The 25,443-nt window shown below is 49.0% G+C and overlaps 1 protein-coding gene across 4 annotated transcripts in view; it reads right to left on the bottom strand.

Moving 5' to 3' along the window:
* FBH1 (F-box DNA helicase 1) overlaps positions 1-25,443 on the bottom strand; it is a 48,041-nt gene that overhangs the window by 1,596 nt on the left and 21,002 nt on the right. For 3 of the 4 annotated variants that reach the window (XM_032881651.1, XM_032881654.1, XM_032881652.1), the window contains 13 exons: positions 24,289-24,381; positions 23,843-23,934; positions 21,721-21,889; positions 20,808-21,030; positions 20,056-20,143; positions 19,887-19,973; positions 19,028-19,164; positions 17,028-17,127; positions 16,813-16,934; positions 14,831-14,906; positions 14,030-14,227; positions 13,363-13,488; positions 11,395-11,501 (listed from right to left, as the gene is read on the bottom strand). In XM_032881651.1, coding sequence (XP_032737542.1) covers positions 11,395-11,501; positions 13,363-13,488; positions 14,030-14,227; positions 14,831-14,906; positions 16,813-16,934; positions 17,028-17,127; positions 19,028-19,164; positions 19,887-19,973; positions 20,056-20,143; positions 20,808-21,030; positions 21,721-21,889; positions 23,843-23,934; positions 24,289-24,381 — 1,618 coding nt within the window. The remainder of the gene's footprint in view (positions 1-11,394; positions 11,502-13,362; positions 13,489-14,029; positions 14,228-14,830; positions 14,907-16,812; positions 16,935-17,027; positions 17,128-19,027; positions 19,165-19,886; positions 19,974-20,055; positions 20,144-20,807; positions 21,031-21,720; positions 21,890-23,842; positions 23,935-24,288; positions 24,382-25,443) is intronic. The other variant, XM_032881653.1, reaches the window with a different exon arrangement.

Consider the following 25,443-nt stretch of genomic DNA (forward strand, 5'->3'; position numbering starts at 1 on the left):
CTGTGCCCGGAATTTAACACAGTTGTGGCAGACAAGTAAAACCACAAATATCTGCTGACCGAGGAATTATGATTTCCTGTTTTCTGGATCACAACGGGCTATTGATCTAATTGTGGCAAAACCTGTATCCAGTATCTGGACTGGTGTGGCTTTCTCTCTTACAGGATCTGTCTGCCCGCTGCAGAACATAACAGAAAATACACAAACACTCGTGTTCCCACCAATAACCGAGGGACAATGAAACCAGGAAATCCTTCCAAAATAGGACGACGGGTTCTGCTGCAATCCCCTTTCTCTGTCGTCTCTACTCCCCTCCCCCGGGGTAGCCAATGCTGTGAATTTGGTGTGCATCCTTTTTGATCCATCCTAGAAGGGCTTTAAGTTTACACATACAACCCAGAAGGCTAGGTATCATTTTATAGGTATTTGTTGACATAAATGTTATACTTTGGGCTGCTTCCCATGTAGTTCACGGAAGTGCCACACCGGGTAGGACCGCACTGCTCTTTTCACGTCTGATTCAACCATTCCCTCCGAGCAGACACTAAGGTTGTTTCCAAATTACTGTCCACAAGGCAGCGACAAACATGCTTGTACACAGCTTCCCACCCACACATGCAAGGGTTTCTGCGTTTACAAACTTTCTGAGCACAACGCACACCAAGAAATTCACTTAGCGTTACAATTCTATACACACGTACGTGTGTACATCAAAGACTAAAAGAACGGTTTCATAAAACAGTATTTAACCTTAAGTGCAGTGTAGTCTTTCTCTTTCAGATTTTATTTCTACCTCGCTTTTTAAAAAACTTGTCATAGCCCACTAAATTCGTTTCATAAATCACGAATGGCTTGCGACCATTCCAACACTTGGAAAAGCACAGCTCCAAAGCAGTGGTTCTCAAACACATTGGTCTTGGAACCTCTTGACACTACTAAACATGACAGGTTCCAAAGGAGGTTTGTTTACGTGAGTCTGATCTGTTACTATTTACTACATAAGAAAGGGGCGCCTGGGTGGCTCAGTGGGTTAAAACCTCCGCCTTCAGCTTAGGTCATGATCTCAGGGTACTGGGATCGAGCCCCACATCGGGCTTTCTGCTCAGCGGCAACCCTGCTTCCTCCTCTCTCTCTGCCTGCCTCTCTGCCTACTTGTGATCTCTGTCAAATAAGTAAATAAAATCTTAAAAAAAAAAAATTTAAGCCAAGAAATTCTAGAATGCTTTTCTTCTTTTATCGTTATGTTAGTCACCATACAGTAGCAGACCACTAGTTTCTGATGTAGTGTTCCATGATTCATTGTGTGTGTATAACATCCAGTAGTCATTACAACATGTGCCCTACTTAATACCCATTACCAGGTACCTCATCCCCCCCTCCCCCTCCCCTCTGAAACCCTCAGATTCTTTCCTGGAGTCCAGTCTCTCGTGGTTCATCTCCCCCTCCAATTTCCCCTTCAGTTCTCCCTTCCTTCTCCTAATGTCCTCCGTGCTATTCCTTATGTTCCACATATAACTGAAACCATATGATAATTGCCTTTCTCTACTTGACTTCTTTCACTCGGCACAATCCCCTCCAGTTCCATCCATGTTGATGCAGATGGTGGGTATTCATCTTTTCTGATGGTTGCATAATATTCCATTGTATATACGGACCATATCTTCTTTAGCCATTTGTCTGTTGAGGGCATCTTAGCTACTTCCAGTATGGCTATTGGGGACACTGCTGCTCTGAACACTGGGGTGCACGTGACCCCTCTTTTCACTACATCTGTATCTTTGGGGTAAATACCCAGCAGTGCAATTACAGAGTCATAGGGAAGCTCTATTTTTAATTTCTTAAGGAATCTCCACACTGTTTTCCAAAGTGGCTGCACCAACTTGCATTCCCACCAACAGTGTAAGAGGGTTCCCCTTTCTCCACATCCTCCCTAAACATGTTGTTTCCTGTCTTGTTGATTTTGGCCATTCTAACTGGTGTAAGGTGGTATCTCAATGTGGTTTTGATTCGAATCTTTCTGATGGCTAGTGATGATGAACATTTTTTTCATGTGTCTGTTAGCCATTTGTATGTGTTCTTTGGAGAAGTGTCTGCTCATATCATCTGACCATTTTTTGACTTGTTTTTTGGGTGCTGAGTTTGAGAAGTTCTTTACAGATCTTGGGTATCAGCCCTTTATCTGTAGTGTCATTTGTGACTATCTTCTCCCTATAAAACAGGTGTATCTTGCTTGGGTAGTGGTTAATACTTTCACATGTGTACATCCCCTCAACCACCCCTCAATAGAGAAGAGGCCTCTGACACAGACCTAAGGGGATATGGATATAAGCAAGATGTAAGAGGTAGACTTTAGAGTAGCAATTATGAAGCTGATCTTTAGACTTGAGAAAAATATTAGTGACAATACAGAGTCTCTAAGGGCAGAAATGAGATCAAATCAGGCCGAACTTAAAAATGGTATCAACGAAATGCAGTCTAAACTAGATACTGCCAGGGTAAAGGAGGCAGAAGAACAAATTAGTGAGACAGAAGATGACAGAAAGAAGGAAACCGAGGAGGCATGGGAAAAACAGCTTAAAGCCCAAGAGATCAGACTGAGAGAGATAAATGATGCCATGAAACATTCCAATGTCTGAATTATTGGGATCCCTGAGGGGGTGCACACAGAGAGAGAGAGGGGTCTAGAAGACATAGTTGAGCAAATCATGGCTGCGAACTTCCCTATCTGGGGAAGGAACCGCATTCGTGTCCGAGAGGCAGAGAGGACCTCTCCCAAGATCAATGACAACAGACATACAATAGGACAACTCACGAATCTTAGAACTAAAACGCTTACTCTTCTTTATAACAATTAAACCTATCACATGTTAACGTTTTTATCAAAAACGACTGTATTTTCAGAAAAAAAAAGACTTGGAAGAGTAACATTGCTTCCATGTCTGGCTTGCTGGAAGACAACTGCTTCTGTGTTCGGCCTGTGGTCACACATGTCCCGTGGCCTCTGGAAAACTCCCCCGTGCGCTTGTCAGAGCACTGAGTGAGAAGGGCGGACATCCTGGTGTCCTACACAGCACAGAGCATGGCAGCCAAGGTCTTAACAGGACTCAGAAACATGGCTGCAACTCTTTACCCAGGCTCTCTTCATGCGCCCTTCAATTTGTCTGACTCTCCTCCTTCCGGGAGGTGGATCTGAGGCTTGCCCCCAACAAACCCTTTCCTTGTGGCATAAACTTGATCATACTTGATGTCTCAGTCTTCGCTGTGCTCTGGGCAGACGAGCTCGGTTCGGCTTTAGATCCGGTGAGCCAGCCAGGGGCTCCTTCCTGAGGGCCTGTCGTCAGTCCCAGCCGGCAGCCTGGGCTGTCACAGGGTCTGTCCCTGGAGCCCCTTTCTGCTTGGGTGCGGCCAACCTTCAGGGCTTAATTTAACTCCTGTGGCAGGAAACAGTTTTGGGGTTCGATTGGGGCAGACGTCTCTTGGTGAGTACCTAGCTGATGGCACAAGAGCTCATTTCTTCCTCCCATTTGGTTTGGCTCTTAGATTTCTTCCTCCTGTTCAGCTGCCTCTTAGCCTCCTTTCTTGCTTCAGAAAAGGCTGGCAAGGAAGCTGTTTGGTTCAGCCCGTGAAGCAACCTCCTCCCTCCGCAACTCCCCGCCCTGACTTCCAGGGAGGAACCAATGGTCACAGAGTCACTCTTGGCTTAGTTTGGTTTGTCCGTTGCTATAGCTTTTGATATCTTTGAGTAAAACCAGACACATTCTACTTGGAAACTGGGAAATGACTCTTTGATTCTCCCACATGCAACCTTCTGGACCATTCTCCAAAACTGGGCAAACACTTTTGGCAACACTGCTTGGCCACAATAGTCATTAGACTCTGGAGAGAAATGACCAACTAACAAATCCATAAATTAGACAATACCATCTTGCAATTGGGTTTTGTAAAAGGGAGATTTTTGGAACTTGGGCCTTTAAGATTTTATCTTGTTTGTGTGATATTGCTAAAGTTAATTTATAAAAGAGCTCTAGTTTAAAGGCAAGAACTTGTAAAAACTGGGCATTCTAAAACTCAGAAAGATAGGGCGCCTGGGTGGCTCAGTTGGTTAAGCGTCTTCTTTGGCTCAGGTCATGATCCCGGGGTCCTGGGATTGAGCCCCTCTACCCACCCACCACTTGTGATCTCTCACTCACGCTGTCTCACAAATACATAAAATCTTTTACAATTATAAAATTCAGAAAGATAGAAATCCAAATGTTTAAGTTCCTGTGACCTTGGAAAATACTTGGAATTAAAAGCTAATTTAAGGCTGTTGGTTTACTAGAAATAAGGGAACCAAGTCTGTAAAGCTCTAGAAGTTTTGTGAGAAGGGAATCTTTGGAAAGGAGTTTTGTGCACAGTCAGGACTAAGATTACAAAGACTTACTATATAAAGAGTCTATTAGGGAGCGACTGATGCATGGGGAAGGGAAGGGAGTGAAAGCGCGTGGGATCAGACACGAGTTGAACAGTGACTCGGTATCAACAGGAACCTCAGCTGGTTCTCTGCGGAGTTCCCAAAGTTGGATTACTCTTTACGGCATCCTACACGGGGGCAAGAGTCCTGGTTTGTGACCATGTAGGTTGAGGGCATGCCCTTGGCAAGGCAGCTGTCTTCGGTCAAGGCAATCCCTGATGGTCCTGTGAGGCAGGACCATGGGCAGTGCTCCTGCCGCTGGGAGTCCCTCATTCCTGAGGAAGGCTTTCAACTAAGGCAAAGAGTGCATTCCAACGGATTCTTGCTTGAACCATCCCTGGTTCTCTGTTTGCTCTTCCAGATTTAAGGCTATGACTTAGAGAAATTTGGTAAAATATTCCTTTGGAAACAAATATGCAACACTTACCTTCTTCTCCCAATCTGATCCCTCCAGAATTCAGAAACTCTGACTATTCTTATTTTTATAGAAATGTATGTATTTGCGTAAGTTTGGTGAGAATCTGGTCTTATACAGAACACAACTAGAAACAGTGGTTATATTACCAAGGCTTTGACAGGAATGTCCTATTTGAGGGACATGTGCATAGGCTCAGATACGACCAGACAGTTTCAAGGAACTAAGGATGACTTTATGGAACCAACGAAACCCCTTGGAAAAATCAGTCTGGTACCTTGCTTATAGGGTTCCCAGCAGCCTTACCAGAGGAGTAAAGAAGGTCACCTCCCAACACGTGCAGGAACCTCAAGATATTTTGGGGACCTCGAAGATAGGAGTTCACCGAAATCTGTAGTATTGTAGGTAATGTCTGGTGCCAAGTGTTCGGTTTGTCTTCTTCGCCTCAAGAGGCTGTTAGAAGGTGAATGTGAAATTCCTTATGAAAAGTTCCAGCAGAGCAAATTTATCCAAAAAAAGGCGGGGGGGGGGGGGGGGGGGAATTACTATTCTTGCCATGCTTATGTGAACCATTAGGCCAACTTTGTTAAAACTGGCCTTATTTTACAAACAAATGAGTCTTCATTTGGCTACCTTTGAAAATGAGGGCGATTTTAGAAAAACCGTTCCCGTAACACACCTCCGTGGGCGTTAGATTCTAGTTCTGAATGAACAGTCTTTGAGCGATCGGTTTGCCTGTTCAGCCGGACTGAAGCCGTGCTGGCCGCTCTGCCTCCGGTAAGAGTGGCCCTTGGAAGGGGCTCTGCTTAAGGCCCCATGCTGTAACCAGGATCTTTAAGATGCGGACGGACTCCCACTGGGCAAATGAATCATTTCACGGTCTAACAGTTTCTGAAAGCTAAAAACCAACCAACCAACCACACCTTTAAAACCCCAAACATCGTGGGGAAAATAAGTTTTCCTTTACAATTGGCTTGAAGACAATCAGGCACTGGTGCAGTGAGAGGACAGTTGAGACAACTGTCCAGTTGCCCTGGCCATCGAGACGACCAGCCACCTGGCCCAAGGCACGATTATACAGCACGTGTCAAAGTGGCAGACTCTTCCACTCCCCAAAATCCTGCTGGTGGACCCAAAACTGCCTAATAGCTACCCCCCAGACTCTAAATTCCACAAGGCCATGGAGCGTGTTTCTTGTCTAGTCACCTGTACTGCCCAGCGCTAACGACAGTGCTAGGCGCGACACAGGGGCTGCCAACGGAGGGAACAGTCAATTAATCAAGCCACCTCCACTCTTCCCTGACGTCCTGGGGGTCCGCTAGTGCCACAGGTGTGAAGACAGGAGCCGCTGGGAAACACCATCGTCCAGGGAACTGCCAAAGGGCTCGTGTCATAGTCAAGTGCGAGCAGGAGGACCCGCATAGCCGCGGCAAACGCTATCCCAAGGAAGGAAAACAAAACCTACCCCAAAGCTTCGCTTGAACCCTCAGGCTTCAGGAACCCAAAGGCACCTGACACCACTACCTCTGCATCCCTTCCTTAAACGTTTCCAGGCTGCTCTGGTCCTCACCAGCCGTCGGGTCCCCAGCTCCTAAGTCCTCACCCACCACCTCCTGGGGGCGATCCGGTCCTCATCCCCGTTGCACAGAGGAGGGCACAAGAGTTGAGAAAGGAGGTCACTTATGCAAACGTTTGAGAGGTGGGACCACAGGAGATACGGGGCTCCAACCTGGGTCTAAGTCCAGAACCTGTGCTCTCTCACCGCCAGGCAACAGTGAGGCTCCCCCTCTCCCGCGATCTGCAGACACAAAGCTCCAGGACAAGCAGGCACATGACGACAGAGCTTCGCCACGAGAGGTGCCGAATGGATGAGTGCGTGCGAGCCACGACTCCACGTCTTCCTCGGGTGCCAGCCCCCCTCCCCCATACCTCCCTCCTGGAGCCGAACGTCTCGACGACCAGTAACCTCGAGACCAGTAACCACCTCAGAGGACCCCCAGCCCGCACTCTCCCAATGCACCGACAGTTACCCCGTCAAGCCACTCGGACCCTTCCCCAACCCCCTCCTCTCGGTGCAGGTGCAGCCCCAGCTGCAGCCCCAGCCTGTGCCAGCTTCACAGATGAGGACACAGGCGCACAGAGTGATGAGTGACCTGTCCACAAACTGTCCGGCCAGGAGTACTGAGCTGTGCGCCGAGGACCACCAGGGCCTCAGAATCGGGCCTGGTCCAGCCCCAGGCCAGGACAGGGGCCGCCCTCATCCAGGGACAAACCCTTCCCGAGCGCCAACAGTGTGCTAGGCACTGTGCCAAGGATACACCTGTGCCACGTGGATTAAGACTCGTGGATTCTGGGAGGCCGAGAAGCTGTCTCTGAGAAACCACATGACTTCCCGACACTGCATTCAACAATGCAGTGATTCTCTTCACTTCCTCAAAACTTAAGGAAACAAAGGAACCATAGGGCTTCTGGGGATTCGCTAGATGTTCTAAGGCGGTGAGAGAGAAGGAGGCTGCCTGACCTGCTCCTGGTCACAGACACCACGGTGGCTTCTCACTCTGGGTCGCAGGAACAATGGCTTCCTTTTGTTCGAAAGCCTCAGCATGCAGGGCTGCCCCGTTCACGTGTTTTCATGTTCTCCACTTCATTATCCTAGTCCCCTGCCCAGAGCCTTCAACACCCCACAGCCTTCCTCTCCCAGCAGAGCAGGGGCTTGGCCACTTCCAAAGAGGATGTCTCCAAACAGAGGCCTCGGCCGTGACAAAAAGCAGAAGTATTTCCTCTCACGCAAGGGCGTTCGGACCCAAACTTCAGCTCACACGGACGGGCCACGTTTCCGGGGCTCCCTCAGGGCCCTTATGGGAGCAACAGATGTTTTCCAACCCAGCCTCAGCAAGGGGGAAGTATTTCTCTCAATTCCGTACCCTTTTCTACATGGGGGAAAATTCATGTTCCCCATAAAAGGTAGGTGATCACCAACTGACGAGCTTCCGACTAGCTTTAAAAAGCCTTTCAGATGCTTCTATGTAACTGGTGGGGTGGGACTCTCAGGTAAACAATCTCTGTGGAAAACCTGGCAGCATCTAGAAAGATCACATACCCATTTATCCTCTACCTAGAAACTGAGATTCTAGAACGTATACCCCAGGATGCACTGGCGAACCAGAAAGCGATTTGTGCCTTGTGATGCCTTGTGACATTACTCCTCAAGGCAAGAGACTGGACAGGGCCCAGCGGCCATCAGCGAGGGGCTACACCAGCCATGATACACGGACCCAGTGACGAATCCACAGCGGTCCCAAGGGATGAGAAAGAGCTGCACGCGAGACTAACAGGGAGTGATCTCCACATACGTTTCCCAGCGACAAAGCAAGGTTCAGAATGCTAGCTAGGGAATGTCACCTTTCACGAAAAAGGAGCATAGGAAAATTTATACGTATCTGCTGATACTTGCAAAAAGAAATACTGAAGGATACATTGAACACAAATTTTTAAAAAATAGCTATCAATGGTGCAGGGAGAGAGTCTGAAGGGGACAAAGACAGAATGAGATACAAAGTTCTGACGTTGAAAACATAATAACATAAATAAATAACATAAATAAACATAAATCTTATACATTCAAAAAAGATAATTAAGTCACAAAGAAGCAAAGCAATCCCTGTAGAGACAGCAAACAAACAGATCTATCTTCTTTAATTACACTGGTGGATCTAACCCCAGAGGAAAAAGAACTTACTTCAAGAGCCCTCAGAACATGGTACTCGTACAACACGTCCTAGTGGAATATGGAGAAACGGGGCTGTCAGGAAATCTCAAATTGTACTCAGTACTCTGCTTACAGGAATACTGGTACTACTTTGTAACTACTTCTTCAGTAGAAGAGTGTAAATAAGTGATCAATAAGTACTGTTAGGAACCGAGATCTACACAACCACGTAAGAAAGCAAATCTAGCATGGTGCATTCTGTAGCACACTCACTCCACCACAAGTGCATTAGAAGGAAGGAGGGGGGTCTTACACTGCTCTCTATTAAGAAACGTACAAGACTTCACAATTCTGTTTGGACCCTGACTTAAACAAAACAACTCAAAAAAGGCATTTTTGAGACAATCACAAAAGTATGAATATGGACTGGGTAGCAGAGGCCACATGGAACTATTATAAATTTTACAACGTAACGGCACTGTAATTATGGGGGGGTCCACTTTTTTTTTTTAGAGATATATATTCCAACTGTATATAGGTATGATTTGTATGTAGCAATTCAATTTATTACTTTCTTGACTTTTAAATATCTCAGAATTTTCCCAAGTTAGAAAAAATCCCATTGAGCCAAGCGGACACTGCTCTGCAACCTCGGCTCCCAAGTCACCAACGCGGCAGCTCGGTTCTGTGATGAATCCAGCCCCCAGAGCAGCACCAAGTCTAGAGAAAACCACACTCCAGGTTCTAAAAAGATACTTGCGGTCAAAGTTCATACAAAACTCATGTAACCTCTACCTAGAGATTGTTCATATGTAAAAATTATAGTTGACCCTCAAACAATTTTGAAATGCACGGGTCTACTTACACACGGATTTTTTTTTTATAGTGCAATGCTGTAAATGTATTTTCTCTTCCTTATGATTTTCCCTTTCTAGCTTACTTTATCATAAGAATACCAGACAGAATACATCCAACATACGGAACATGTGTTAATGGACTGTTTGTGCTATCGGTGAGGCTTCTGGTCAAAAGTCAGCTACTAGTTAAGTTTTAGGGGAGTCAAGAGCTACCGGCTGTCAACGGTGAGGGGTATGGGAGGGGATGGGTGTGGTTCAGGGCCCCTCACCCCGATGTTCAACGGTCAACTGTATTTCTACTTCCTCCCACCCTGGGGTCCTAGCTCAGAGATTGAGAACATCTGCTCTTATCTCTAAACCATGGGGCCAAGTCCAGACCAGCCCCTGCCGCTGTCAGTAAAGTTTTATTGGGATACAGCCACACTCACGCATTAACGACTTGCCTGCAGCTGCTCTCGCACTCTTGGGGCAGAGTTAAGCCAATGCACCAGAGGCCATACGGCCTGCAACAGAGACCTGACACATTTACTGTCTGGCCCTTTCAAGAAAAAGCATGCAAAGCTCTGCTCTAAGTCCTCTCTGGAAACCGCTGGGTGACCCAGGTGCCAGTAAGGACACAACCCAAAGAAGGGGCTCTGGCTCTGGGATCTGACACAAAAGCCATCGCCCATGGTGAGGCCCCAGCAAAGCAAAGCTTCCTGGCGAAACATGCAGCTGATTTCAAATTCCAGAAACAATCTATGGCCAGATGGGCCCGTCTAAGAGCAGCTTAGAAGAAAAAAGTGCTACCAACACTCAAGGAAGTCAGTCTCACGCAAGAAGCTTTTGCTTTGGGACGGGTCCTAGAGTACTGGTCCGCAAAGCTTCCCCCTGGGAGGCCCTCACACCATCTTCCTCAAATATGGGAAGAGAAATCCTGTGTGTTGTCTCGGTCATCGTCCAGCTCTGCGCCTGGAATGGAGGCTGGGGGAGGGCAGGCGTTCTCTGGCCGCCATGTCACCTCCGGGGCCTAGAAACGGGCGCTGTTCCATTCTGAGCATCAGGGTTCTGTGTCACCACCACTGAACAACGCTAGGACTTCCAGACCATGTACTAAAAACCGATTAGTGCCCCACACCACCAGCCCGCCGCGAGGTGCAAAGCTGCTGGCGTTCACGGCTCAGACTCCACAGCTCCCAACAGTCCCACCTCCTTGAGAGAGCACGAAATATAGCGCTTTGGCTGCACAGTCTTTTCTGTTCTCAAGACAACAAAGGAAGAAAGAGTATTTACAGTAACTTTTACGCTGAAGTTTTTGGTTTTTGGCTTAAGTATTTTTGGTTCAAGGAAAGATGGACCAAGTAGCCACTGTGAGCTCAGACTTCTGTTCTCATTTCCAACAAAACTGAAAAGACTACCCGGCTTACATCCCGACCTGTGAAGGGCAGGAGAGGACTGGATAGAAGTGGGGGGAGCAGGTTGGTTTGTAGGGAATAAAGAGTGAGCGCCGACACTTCCCTGTATCTTAGCTCTGGACCAGAGGCCTAGTGCCTGAATATTCCTTCTCCCCTCCCCAAGGACATTTTCCTCGGAAGAAGTCTGTTGGTGGTAGCAGCAGTTGCCGGTTCAAAACGAACTGGGGAGAGGGAGGGAGGGAGTGCAGACACAGGAAACATTCTTGCTGGTGTCTCCCCAAGACTGTTCAGCACAAAGTGAGCAAGGGAGAAATTAAGAAACACATCAACAGTGGAGATTTTAAAAAGAACCTGTAAAACTGAATCAGGAAAGAATTAAGAGAACCCGCATTTTTGTCCCTTTGATTACAACGCTTCCTGCAGCAGCCATGAGGCCAAAAGAAGCCCTTCTCTGCCAGCCTGGGATCCTGAACCAAAGGCCTTCCCAGGTCACAGACTGATCCCTTATTCAAACCCAGTGAACTCTGAATGTTGCTGAAGTAACTTGTGCGACTGATTCCTCTTACCCCAGCTAAAGTCAGAATGTTCTCCAAGGATTTGGTCATGATGAGACGCTTCTTGGCTCGGGTTACTGCAACATACAGTAAATTCCATTCATCCTCAGAAAACGACTCTAAAGAAAGTGAAGGGAAGAAAGGTTTCAGCTCAGAGCCTGCTAATAAAATGTGTGTTCTCCTCTACACGTTCACTACCCCTCCCCGCCCCCACCTCCCCCACCAAGGAAAACCTCTCAAGACCTGCTGGCTACACACACAAACTCTTCCTCCAAACACCAACTCCAAAAACATACAAAACCCGATAGACTAGTGGCACAAAATACTGAGTTTTAACCTTTGCTGCGACTGGTAAATCCCGGAGCCCGTTCACAGGTCGTTTGATACCTGGGAGGTTCTCATTCATCCCCCCAGATCTCCTCATAACAGCTGTGTGGGACTGACGGGGACACTGAGGCTCACAGAGGCCAAGTCACATAGACACACAGGCCGAAGCTGAGCAAGGGTCCGTGAGTAGAACCCAAGGCTACTTGTCTCCAAAGCCCATGTTCTTCCCTTTTCCAGACACTGTCTCTGTCTCTCTCTCTGGAAATGTCTTGGGCTGTCATATGACAAGCAGAGAAGAAACACACATCCCTCTACTGTGTCCCGGAAGCCTGGCCCCTGACAGTCACCACACCAGCATGGCGGTGAGAACGTGGCCTTGAGCCACTCGTCGGTAACCATGCTAAAAGCCACCAGACTGTGCACTTTAAATGGGCAGATTTTATGGTATGTGAATCAGACCCTGATAAAGCAGTTATAAAATATAAAAATATGTAAACATGCAATGGCCAGCAAGGAAAAAAAAAGGGTAGTAATATATTAAATAAACTTTTCTTCTCCAATATGGAGCCATTGTTGCCTCGGGCCACTCCGCTGCCCCACTCTGCTCTAACCTACCTTCAGCACCACGTCTCTCTACGTTAGGAATAAATTCATCAGAGACCAGGAGTTTGTACCATTTCTACTCACAGCCTGCCAATGTAGGCTACACCCCAAATTCTGAGTCCATAATCAACAGAATGTTTGTTTGCAGAAAAACGTTACATGGTTTAATTCTAAGATTCAAAACCAAAATGACTGCACAGATGCCCAGAACATAACAAGTTGCCTTGAGAATAAACTTACATAAAAGCAAACAAATGATACAAAGTGCTTACTTTTTTATGAGTTCCTGGCCTCTTTAAGTAAAAAGGACATTTAATTTTAAAAAACTACACTTTGGGGGGGGCACCTGGGTGGCTCAGTGGGTTAAGCCTCTGCCTTTGGCTCAGGTCGTGATCTCGGGGTCCTGGGATCAAGCCCCGCATCGGGCTCTCTGCTCAGCAGGGAGCCTGCTTCTCCCTCTCTCTCTCTCTCTGCCTCTCTGCCTGCTTGTGATCTCTCTCTGTCAAATAAATAAAATCTTTTAAAAATTAATTAATTAAAAAAAAACCTACACTTTGGGGACGCCTCGGTGGCTCAGTCGGTTAAATGTCTGACTCTTAATTTCGGTTCAGGTCACAATCTCAGGGTCCTGGGGTCGAGCCCCGAGTCAGGGGCCGTGCTCAGCGGGGAGTCTGCTTGAGATTCTGTCCCTCCACCCCTCCCCCCCACATGGCCTGCACACACCCTGTCTCTCTCTCTCAGATAAATAAAGTCTGAACAGCAACACCTGTGGGGAGCAGGTGACTTGTTTCAAAGCTCCTGTGAGGCTGGGCAGCCGGCATCTGTGGTAAAAAACCCAGAGTGAAATAGGACCGCCGCGCCCGCAGCCTGGGAGTGGCGGACCCACAAGACTCGCTTTCCTCAAACACACAGTGTGACAATAAAAAACTGGGAGCTAGGAGGTGCCTTTATTTTCCTTCTAGAAGGGTCCTGCCAAGAGGCCACCACACCCAGCAGAAAGCAGGCGACAAGGGGAGCCCCGTGGGCAGGCGGCACACGGACGTGTCTCACCGACTCGGAAGTGGGGCAGCTGCGCGAGGTTGTGCCTGGCACATGGCACTTTCACAAAATCATCCAACACGTGCACGGTGTCAAACTCCAAGCCTTTGGCCTTGTGCACAGTGCCCAAAATGTATTCTGTGTTCAAAAGAGAGCGCACGGTTAGGTGGGGGTGTGGCAGGGAAGGGAAGGAGAGGGGAAGAGAAAAGCGAGCTCTTCCCACCACGCTCCTAAAAGCAATGGCGCAGCCAGGACCCTTCCTTGCCCACGTGTTGCTCTGGGGACAGCGGTGGGGGTAGAGAGACAGGAAACGAAAGGAGAAAAGAAAAAGAGAAGGAGAGAAAAATGAGAAGACGGGGAAGGAGCAACTTCAGCGCAGACAGGCCACTACCTGGGAATCATGTGCCGGAGCTAGCGGGGACTGGCCCAGACCTGCAGTCTGCAGGCAAAGGGACGGAGCCACGGGAGCCCTGAGCCACTTGCCCGCAGTCCTACCCGGGGCAGACCCCACGACAGAACTGAAGGCCCGTAAGGAAGAGCGCCAGCTCTGCTCCCCATCCCCCGGGCTCTGAGGCGGGGGTGTCTGAGTTTTAACCCGCTGGGCCCCCCGGAGACCCCCAGGAAGAGGACCGTCGGACCGCCCTCCCGCCGGGAGGTGAGGAACCCCTGTCCTCCTCACCTGCGAAGTCCAGGTCTTCTATGTGGCACCTCTCAATCCTTCGCACGAGGTCTGGGATCCTGGTGTTGTATTTCTCCACGACTGCAATCTTGGCCTCCAGCTCCTTGTCCTCGGCCGCCGTCACGTACCTCTTGAAACCACTAAAGCCTTCTTTGTGCACCCATCTTCTAATGAACCTGTCCTTAATAACGAGGTTCTCTGAGGAGAACACACACTCGGGTTAACACAACAGGCCACACTAAGCTACGCGGCAGCAGCTCCACATTCCTAGCCAAGACCAGCACAAACCCCGGGGAATCCAGGTTCTAGTCCCGACTGCATCACTAACCTGCTGTGTGACCCTGGGCAAGTCAGAAAGGACCTGTGCTTTAGCCTCTCCGTCTCCAAACTTAGGATCAAGGGCCCAACCCTCGACAGCCTTACCTACTTCACAGGGATATGAAACAGCGCAGTGTGGGAAAGAACTACGCTATAGGATGTTAGAAATGACCGTCTGGGGCCCATGCAGAGGTTTCGGCGGGTAAAGGTGCCCAGGCAGACAGAAAGATGGTGAGGGAAGACAGCCTAAGGGACCGACAATAGGAAGAAACGCAGACTCCTGAGAGAAGGGTCTGGAAAGTGCTCTCAGGATCTCTGTGACAGGTGGCCTCGGGCATCCCACTCTTGATGGGAAGAGAGCCGCACTGGTCCCCGCTCCTCCAGAAGGAAAGTAAGATCGCTGACACAGGGTGAGCCCGAGCCTTCTCCCATCCCGGTCACCAGCGCGCTTCTGTCCACTGCACCGGCCAGGAGGCTACTCACGTTTCTTCCGTTCTTCCTCCGGCTGAAGAAGGATCCAGATATCAATGATTCTGTCCAATCCAAATGATTTAATCCCCTGAAAAAGTTTTTTGGTGGGACTTTTGTTTTTTTTGTTGTTTTAACAAAACAAAGTAAAGCAAACGTAGATATGGGATTCTGAAATGAGGTGTTTTTGTGGAAACGGACCTCAATCGCACCCAAAGCACACAGCAGGCGACCTCCTTGAGCACAAAAGCACTAGCCACCACGCGGCCTGAGCGCTCAGGAACCTCAGACACTAAGTCTCAGCTGCTACCTCAAACTCTTCCTCCGTTTAAACATTTCTTTTCTTTTCTTTTTAATTTATTTATTTGACAGATAGAGAGCACAAGTGGACAGAGAGACAGGCAGAGAGAGAGGAGGAAGCAGGCTCCCCACTGAGCAGAGAGCCCGATGCGGGGCTCGATCCCAAGACTCTGAGATCATGACCTGAGCTGAAGGCAAAGGCTTAACCCACTGAGCCACCCAGGCACCCCTCTTCCTCTGTTTAAAAAAAAAAGGTGGGGGGGTGGCAAGAACCTGCTGCACGCTGCTTTCTTGCCTAAAAGGGGCAACTGAAACCATCCACCTTCCAGGAACAGAAAGATGGCCACGGCAGAGGCCATGAGGACACCTGAACACAACGTGTAGCATGTGATACTTACCGTGGTGTCCCTGGAGGAAAGGACTACGCTAGAAAATGTCTACAGGTCCAGACTGTTGTATGTTCTGGAAGGTTAGCTCCTGCAGGAAGGGGCCCGCCTGGGTCACAGTGTAGCCCTTTCTACCCAGAAGCACGTGTGAGCACGGCCCAGGGCCATGACTCCACGGCGCCACACTCCAAGGATTTGTCCTCATTTGGGGAAGGGACACGTAAACCATTAACATAAAACAGAGACCGAAAGGAGCCCACAAGTGGTAGTGTTGGAAAGCAGAAGTGATCCTGAGTGTGGACACATGCTTCAGATGACACGTGGGCGTGACGGAGGGACAACTGCCTACTGTCTGCCATGCCTGGCGCGGGCCATACCCAAGAGTGCTATCTTCTTACAATGACAAAGGTCCCCAAATTACACTACGGTCACTACATGAAATACTGCAGTCATGAATGCAGCGAAAGAGAAGACGCTTACGTGTTGAGTAAAAAAGGCACAAATGTGTGTGTGCCCTGTTACTGCTATGATGTAGAAATGTGTGTCTGTAAGAGCAAAGACATAAATAGCAAAAGGGAAAATTATTATCTGAAATCCTCAGATTAAGGGTGATTTTTTTTTCCTTTTAATTTCCAGAACTTCGGGAACTTGGCTGTATAATCTTCGTCGGTAAGACAAAGAAAGCTCCGACCGCCTTCTGATTACTGTGTTCACTGAGTGCCCACACAGAGCGAGTCCTCGGAACCCACCATTTTTCATAAAAGGAGTGACTGTCTTTTGGTCATGTCACTTTGCTCTCAAGAGTTAGAAGTGTCACACACGTGTCACTTGCTCCTAACTTCCCCGTGAACCAGGTAAAGGAAAGGCATTATTTTTGTCTTCGAGATGGAGAGAATGAGGCACACGGAAGCTGTGACTTGCCTCAAGCCACACAAAGTTAGTGACAGAACCAGAGCTAGAACCCAGGTGTGCACACCCTCCATGTGAGCCGCTCCCTCGTTCCTACACTAAGGAGCACCGCACACCACCACACCCGCAGGCAGCCAGCCAGCCGCCTCGCAGGGAGACCAAAGAGGAGAAGGGCGCTAGTGCTTTCGAAGAGTGGAAGAGGGGTCCTCAGTGCTCACTGGGTCTTTGTAGGGACACTGGGCTAACGTCAGCAGAACGGCCGGGACAACGCCTTCAGCCACGGAGCAGATGGCGCCCCAGACCCCAAACGCTTGCTTGCGTCACAACCCGAATGCAGCCGACTATTGCCACCGGCTAGGTCTGTGTCTGTGCGGGAAGCAGCCGACGGAAAGGTGCTCTTACCCCGATCAGATGGATCCTCGCTGGGACTTCCCCTTCCGTCACCCGCACAGCCTCATCAAACACGTTGGCGTTGGTCCGGGACAACAGGGCTACCTGGCCCTTGGCATCACCTCTAATGCCACCTTTTGGGAGAGAGCACAAACTCTGCGGCAAATCCCGATAAACAGGAAAACTAATTTTGGAACAAATAAATGAAGAGGAACCTAAAGCCTTACTCTGATGGTTTCCTCCAACCAAAGTCTTTCTCCTCACTCTCTTGCAGACATCCAAGATGGTAGCTCCCACGTATGCTATTTCCACGCCGAATCGGAAACTCTGTGGGAAAACGACAAAACAAACAGAGTCAACAACCCCTCCCTGAAGCAGGTTAGCACGTGTCTGCCCCTGCGAGGTCCCAGCCTTGCCGAACCCAACTGCTGATCCCTGACTCACCCTATCTGGAAAGGGGATTTGCAAAGTCCCCACTGTAAACCCACTCACAATCCAATGACCACTGACTTGACTCCTAAGCTTTCGGAACTGCAGCTGCCATCCCGGAACCTTCGGGATACCTACCTTCCTTTACCCCTTAGCCCCAGATCCCGATCTGGGCAATTCTCCCATCGCGGGACCTAGACTGGTTTTCTCACCATGGCTACCAGCCCAGCTCAGCAACCCGAACTCCACGCCTCACCCGCTCGGTCTCTCCCTCCCACTGCCAGATGCGTCTCTACGCCTCTGTCCGACGACTCTTTCCCACAAACTTTCATGGGGTCTCACCCTTGCTACAAGACAGGAAGAGCAGCACAGGGGGAAAAAGGTGACGCACGCCCTCCAAACAGGCCTCACAGCCTGGACAGCCTTGTTTTCCTCTCCTGCCCCAAGACCAATAGAAAACTTCTCTTTTAAGCAAAGCTACCCTTCCTTCTCAATAAAACCTAATGAAAAAGTGTAAATTATACGGGGGGGGGGGGGCGGCTGGGGGTTTCTCCCCTCACCTCAGAGACCTCCCTCAACATTAATTTAAAACCGCTGCACACATGGCCAGCCCCAAGCATCCTTCCTGAACATTCCCGGCCCTCCCCTGCCTCGGCACAGGGCCAAACAGTCTCCTACCCTTCACAGCATGGCCCCACACCCTACTTCTTTATCAGTGCAGCTGGAAAGACGCCATTTGTCTCCAAACTCATGGTACTTATTGCCCTTTCCATGCATTTATGACTTAAAGTAATAAACTACCATGTGCTTTGGTGAACATCAATATAACTCAGGAAAACACAAGACTTTGGATGAACAGTACTGTGTGGTTATAGGATCACTCCGAGTGAGCCGCAACCCAAAACACAAAATAAAATATCCATGAGTCCACACTGATATAAAGAAATGGTTGAGTAAGTAAGTAAGTGCGAGAGAAGATAAAAATCTTCTTTGCAGAGGATTTTTCCATAATTTATGCAGATACCCCAACAGCCTCCCACAGACAGGTACTGGAAAAGGGAGGATCGTGGCAGCTTTCTCAGACAGCCAAGGACGCCCCGAGCTGTCACGTTCAGTGGCAGACACAAGTTTTCCAAACTCTCGTTTCACTTGAAAGCAAGAATTTTTTCTTTGGCAACAAACATTTGTCAGTTGTTTTCCTTGAAGTCACAGCTCACTTCCTTCATTTTTGAGAAAATGCCAAAGACCGGAGCCTGTCAACTGTTCCTTCACGTACCGACAGGAACGACACACAAGCGCAGCGGGCTGAGCTCCCAGCTCAAACCCAAGAGCGCCCTTGGTCCGGGAGCCCACACGCTTCCGTGCGCAGATGTGCTTCCGCCACTCTGGCCGCTTGCTCACAAGGATCCCAGAGACGCACCCAAGGGCCAGCAGTCCATGCTGTCCGAATGCTGTCACCGCAGGACGTCCCGGAGCAAACCGCCCTTGTCTGTCTGTCTGACCCCGCGTGCGTTGCAGGAAGAGCACGATGACGGCCACACCACGCGGTGCCACGGCCCCCACCCCCGGGAAGGCGTCAGCGGTGCAAATGCGAGCACAGTGACAACGGCACACGCAGGTGTTGTGAACACAGAGGTGACTCTGCAGACCCCGAGAACCACAGAGAACCAGCGCTTAGAAGCAAGGATCTGCTACGTACTGGGCGCCTGGCACAGGGGAACCGCGGGAAAGCGAGGGCGGGGAAGCACAAAGCCTGCTTCTACAGTTCTGGGGACTTGGAAGCAGAGAGAGCTCTTACCTGTGTGAGATAGAAGACGTGCGTGTGAGGGACTGTAAACAGAGCATTGACTGCACCACGGAAGGTATAGATCTGCTGATGTGGGTCCCCTACAAAGATTTTCCCACATGGCTGAGACAGAACTATGTTCATGATAGCTGCAACCAATAAGAGGGACAGTGAAAGAGCTGAAGGAACGCCGACTCACAGAGCACAAAGAACCCGTATTTACGACCGAAAAAGATGAAAATGCTTCATGAAACGAAGCCAGGGCACGCTGGATAATGGAGTTGTCTTTCCCTGCGGCATACGCAGGCAATGCAAAGAAACAACTATATAAGGGACAAGAGAAACCACTTCTGAGCCTAGGAATGCAGATTACTTTTAGTCCCGGATAAATGATGGCGTCTTTAAAAAAAAAAAAAAACCACATAAGCAAATAAAAAACGAGGCAAATTGTCTTCTCTAACATTGTAACTCAAAGCTCAAAAAGGACCCCACGGAGGCACACTATTTTCTATCAGCCACTTGAAAAACACGCACACACTGTCCTCTCTAAGTTGACTAGCTTTTCCCACTCAGCCTGAGTCCAGGTCCCAGTCTCCGGATGGACTATGCTTAGTCAACATTTTAAGAGTAACCGAAGCAAAACATTAACAGAAAAATAAATCTGTTTTGAGTTGGGGGGCGGGGTGAGAAGGACAACTGCTGAAATTCACAGTCGAATAATAAAGGATTTGTGTGTGACTAAATTATCCTCTGTGCCTCTTCCTTACGACAAGTAAGAATAATCAGCTCATGTCACATGTGTGTCCTCTCCCATAATCATGGTGTTGCTTCTATGTGTTTGAGACTACTGATGTCCGGAAGACTTTATCACCTGGGGTACAGTCCTGGGCCTCGTCCACAAAGATGGCGTCAAAAGAGGCAAGCAGAGGCTTGCTCAGCTGCCAGAGTTTCAAGTAGCCTACAAGAGGGGAGCGGCAAGTCAGAGCTCGCAGGCAGAGCAGTCACATTTAACAGGTGTCAAGAAGGGGGCACTGGCATACCGTCGTGAGTCATTTGGTAAGCCTCTTCTTTGCATTCCCCCAACTTCCGCATGTTGTCCCAGAGTCGGCTGGCTTCAAGGACACCGTTCTAGAAAGCAAGTGATATGGCAAGTCACAGTTTAAGACCCTGGAAAAGACACCTCCTGAAATCACTTTCATTCTCATATACAGAGGTCTGAACAAAGGCACCATCGCAACACGGTGAGGGGCCGTCACCTCCCTACCCTTCCTCTGGCTCCACGACAGCCTTAGAACAATGTCAAGTGCAGAGATGAGTAAGAGGCTGGGGCCGTACCAAGCCCAGGGACAGACCACCGCTCAAAGAGCACAAGATCTGGGGCGGGGCTGGGGAGGGCGGGGAGTGCAGGCGGGAAGAGCACAAGATACGATGAGCCAGAAAAGCGGGATTAGCTCTCTAGGCTTGCGACTGATGACTAAGCCATACGAAGAATGGCCAATGACTGAAAAGACAAGGAAAATCCGCAAAGAGATTCCTTATTTTTAGATTCGAGCCCAATGACAAGCTCCTATAAGCCATGTGGAAGGACGAGCCTCATCTGTTGAATTAGGAGGAGCAGCGTGCAAATTAAGTGGAAGGTCTGTGAGCCCGCTTCACAGAGAGCACGCCACCTCACGGGTTCCGCGCGTGCGACGTGCCGGCAGTTTGGAAGACGGAAAGACAAGCGGGACAGAGTACCACGCCAGCGCTCCTCCACGCCCGACCCCGGACCTGACGAGGCTGACACACTCACCAGCTTTTCACTCTGTTCAACTGTGACTCTCTGTCCTTGGCTGTTCTTGCACCAGATCGGCACGTGATCGATCGTGAGCTCCTCGTCGGCCGAGGCGAAGAAGTTCTCTAAGGTCTTACATACGAGCTTGGCCCGTATGAATCCGCCTTTCCCTTCAGCAAGGACAGAATTGACCATGAAGGGGGTCAGCTTGAAGAGATTCAATTTCTTCTTTAATTGGTACCTGTAACACGCAGCCCAAACGAACAGGAATCGACTGTTACAACGCGGTACTTAGGTCTCCCCCAACTCGAGCCCCTTCCCCTACAGTGACACCACCTGGCCACGTTAAATGTCACAACAGGTTAGGGGAAAACAAAAGCCAGACAGGTTGAGCAAGGTCCATGCAGGATGTGAAACAGCTTCCCCCGGCTTTCAGGGACTCTCAGACGACAGCCCAGAAGAGGAAGAGGCTCACGGCAAATGCCACTGCTCCACGGTGTGGACTAGACTCCAAGAGGTCCCTCAGGGGACACTCGAGTTCCCTGAAGCCCTCCCTTCCAAGGGACCGCTCAGAGGCCCCAGCAGCCCGGGGCGAGTGCACGACCGCCGAGTCTCCCCCCACCTCGTCCCAGGGAAGCCCATCCGTCAGACTGGGGAGAGCCTGTGCACCAGACCAGTCCTTCGGACTTTCTGCACCTCAGTTCCAGAGAAATGAGAACGCCCCCCTCAGTACGACACTACCATCTGCAAACAACGCATCTTTACAGGGTAGAAGTGCAAATCACTACGTATCTTTCCGTTTCCTGCCTATAAGCGGAGCTGAAAGCACTCCATATTCCCAGTGTTGCTGTGTCTGAGTTCCTATGTAATCATGACGCTCACAACAGGAAAACCAGGAATTGGACAAAGACGGTGGCAGCACAATGCTCACTTCCGCCCGACGTGCCCATAGGCCATGGAATGAAAGGTCTTGCAGATGACATTGCCGGGAAAGACTAGCTCCGCCTGCTTTGCGATGCTCTTGTTGAACGTCACGTACAGAAACCTGCTCTGGGACCACTTTTCAGCATACTTGACCAGCGTAGAGGTCTTCCCGGTGCCTGGGGAAGGCAAGAGGAAAGGAGGTGACCCTCTGCCCAGGAAAAACTGTTCCAAAGGATGCCCTAATCAGGTCTCACCCATGCTTATCTTATCTCCTGCTAGAGACCAGACCAGTGACAGGTTTCTCAATGCTGATAAGGGGCAGTGAAAAGAGCAGCAGATCCTAAGCCAGATTAACCTGCGCTTGGCTCTCAGCTCTAGCCGGCTCCAGCTGAGCATGAAGGCCGAGCTGTGGGACCTCACTGACCATGGGTGTGCCCCTCAGCTATGCGTGGGTAACGCTGACCTTGCAGGTCTGGCAGGATAAAGCAATCATCGAGGCACCCGGCAGGGGAACTCAGTACGAGCAGCTGCTGCTGTCCTACGCATCAGTCACCATCCAAAGGCAAGAGTGTGCAGGTGAGATTCAAGGATGCTTCTGGCCCATTCTGAGCTCTCCGGCATGCCCTGCCTCTCCACCGTTCGTTTACTCAGTTATCATTCACTGAACAAGTACTCACGAGCACCTACTCCACGCTCAGCCATATGCTAAGCACTGGGAGTATGCTAAACAAAAACAAACAAACAAACAAAAAACCATAAAGGAAGATTCCTTTACTATAATCTCCTCAGGAATACAATACCAACACAGCTGAAACAGTTAGAACACAATGAGAGTATAATGACAACGCAGAAAACCAAAAAAAGAGTATGGGTTTGGAAACAAAAAAATCTCACCTCTAAAAGTAGAAAAATGGTACCTCCTTCCCTCCCTAACAGGGCTACTGTGAAGTCTAATGACACAGTGCGGAAGTGTTTATGAAATGTGTGTGTTGTCTATACTTATTAAATAAGCAGGTGTCCAACAGTTCGTACACACGATCAGTTACAGCGAGAGTTCAGAGGTCATATAGGACTCTACGGCTCAAGAAGCCTCCACCGATGCGAGTGGGGGACAGCACGGCGAGGAGGCGGGTGGGGTTTGGGGGGGCTACTCTTGGAGAGAAACAGACGCAGCTGTGAATTCTACCTCTTCCGCTTACGTGTTTATCTAACCTGGGGCAAGTCATCACAACTACTCTGAGCGTCAAATCCTTATCCATAAAACAGAGATAACCAACCAACCTTCCAGAACGTCCTTAGGACTTAGCACCGTGCCAGGTACTGAACGAATCCTTGCTGTTGTCTGTAGCAGGATATTTAGGCAGAAAGGAAACGGGAAGGAATTCCAGGTAGAAAAGAGTATGAGCAAAGGCTCAGACAAAAGGATAACCAAGTGCTTTGGGAGCCTGCAAGTGCAATGAGCTGACTGAGGCAGGAGAACTACAGCTCGCATCATGGAGGAATGCAGGTTAGAACCCGGTGCTGGGAGAGACTCCCAGACTCTACGCAACAGAAATCAGGGAGCTCCGGAAACGTGGCCCGCACCTCCGTGAGCGATCCGTGCCTGAGCGTTTACAATGATAAATGACCGGCTGGGTCAGTCCTGCTGGTATCATCCCACAAACAAATGCCTAAGAACCATCTGTCCAACCAGGACTCCATGTGGATGCTCCCTGGAGTGGCAAAAAACAAAACAAAACAAACAAAACAAACAAAAACAAAAACAAGCATTCCTTAACTGCTTTTAAAATTATTTAATTGGGGCGCCTGGGTGGCTCAGTCAGTTAAGTATCTGCCACCTTCCGCCCAGGTCATGATCCCAGGTCCAGGGATCGAGTCCCGTATGGGGCTCCCTGCTCAGCAGGAACCTGGTTTCCCTCTGCCTGCTGCTCCCCCTCCTTGTGCCCTCTCTCTCTCTGACAAATAAATAAAAATAAAATCTTTTAAAAAAATAAAAATAAAATTATTTAACTGCAGTATTTGGACAATAGACCAAGGTAAAGAAATTCTGGCAGGCAGCAGGGAAAAGGGAAGCAGGGGTGACAGGCATGAACCAGTCACTCCAGTGCAGGAACGGTGAGCTCCCTTACCTGCAAACGCCATGATCTTTACCACCTGGAGAGGTTCCATCTTGTGGCTCAGAATCAGCTGTTGTTCATGTGTAAGCTGGATGGTTTTCTTGCTATAATCATTATAGAAGAGACATCAGAAAAACAAAGGAATTCCAAAGACCAGGTGACGGACTGTCACAAAGCAACAGGCAGACTGGAGGAAATTAACCCAACGAAAGGCCTCGCCTTGGGGTGATAAACATGTTCCAAAGCTAGTTTATGACGTTGGTTGCACACTCAATAAATGTACCGAAAATCACTGGACTATACAATTAAAATGGGTGAATTTTATGTCATGTAAATTATACCTCAATGAAACTGTTAAGACAAAACACCCCTCCTCTGTAAGTATAAGGAGGAACTGAGAACAGAAGACAAAAGACACACACACACACACACACACACACACAACCCTATACACATACCCTGGCCAAACCGATGGTTCCTCTTTAACTTCTCGGGCCTGAGGACAGGAATTCTCCTGAAGATACAGGCAATAGAAAATGTTGTAGTGAATCCTAATAGGGAAAAAGCAGATTTAGAGATTTTCAAATTAAGTAACAATCTCTATCCTGTTTTCTCTCAGATGTATTTGGACTCCTTACCATTTCTAAAAAGAAAATAGCTACCACCATTTTATAAGGGAAAAAGAAAAAAAGAAAGAAAGAAAAGATGTTAAATACACCTAGAGCTGACCAAAGCCCTCTCGGAAAGCCCAGCTCTGGGAAGGTGCCTGGCTCCAGTGTGTAATGGCGAAGGAGAGAGACCAGGACATGCTGTCTGGCTACCAAAGCACTAGCTGTAACCCTAAGAGACAAACAATCACAAAAGCAGCAAGACCGGCTGAAAACAACTGCAAATTCTACTCGGAGCAGTGCGATCCTTGTTCGACATCACCTTAATGTCATCTTGTCTTTCTCAGACTCCTTTGCTCTGCTCCCTGCTTCCTATAAGGTGATAACTGGAGTAGAAGCACGAAGAACATTCTATTTTTAAAGGTTGCAAAGGAAGGATGTTAAACAGAGAGCAAGATGTGATTACCAAGGACTGGAAACAGAATGGCCTCCAAGCCACCGAGAGGGGCCCATGATGACACAAAGCACTCAGCAGAGGCCCCGGAAATGGGAAAACAGCCCACTACAAGCCACTTCAAAGCTGTGTTCACACTGACCCCAAACTCTTCCCCCTCCAGCACCAACCGCCCACATTTAGCGCACTGCTTCCCATCCCCAGAGGGAAAGTGATCTCTGAGCACCATCAAATTCCTTTAATGACACAACACTTCTGTCTCTGGTCATATTACCTCCCAGGTAAAGCAGGAAGAAATTCATCAACACAACAAAACCCAATAGATCGTGCCCTCCACTCCTCCTCTCTGGATGGAGAGAACCTGCGGGTTCGGAATCTGCACGTAAGAACGTTATTCACCATGTGTATATCTGTCTTGTCCCAGTTAATCCTAAATCTCCTTGTCCTGTGCCTCTATGCCACAGTAGGGTTACAATGTAACTGGCATTTAATAAACTGAAATGTAACTCAGAAACACAGCAAATACTCTGACATTTCTGGAGCACGCGTGT

This window comes from Lontra canadensis, unplaced genomic scaffold, assembly GCF_010015895.1.
Source record: "Lontra canadensis isolate GAN:19392208 unplaced genomic scaffold, GSC_riverotter_1.0 scaffold76, whole genome shotgun sequence".
Lineage (NCBI taxonomy): Eukaryota > Metazoa > Chordata > Mammalia > Carnivora > Mustelidae > Lontra > Lontra canadensis.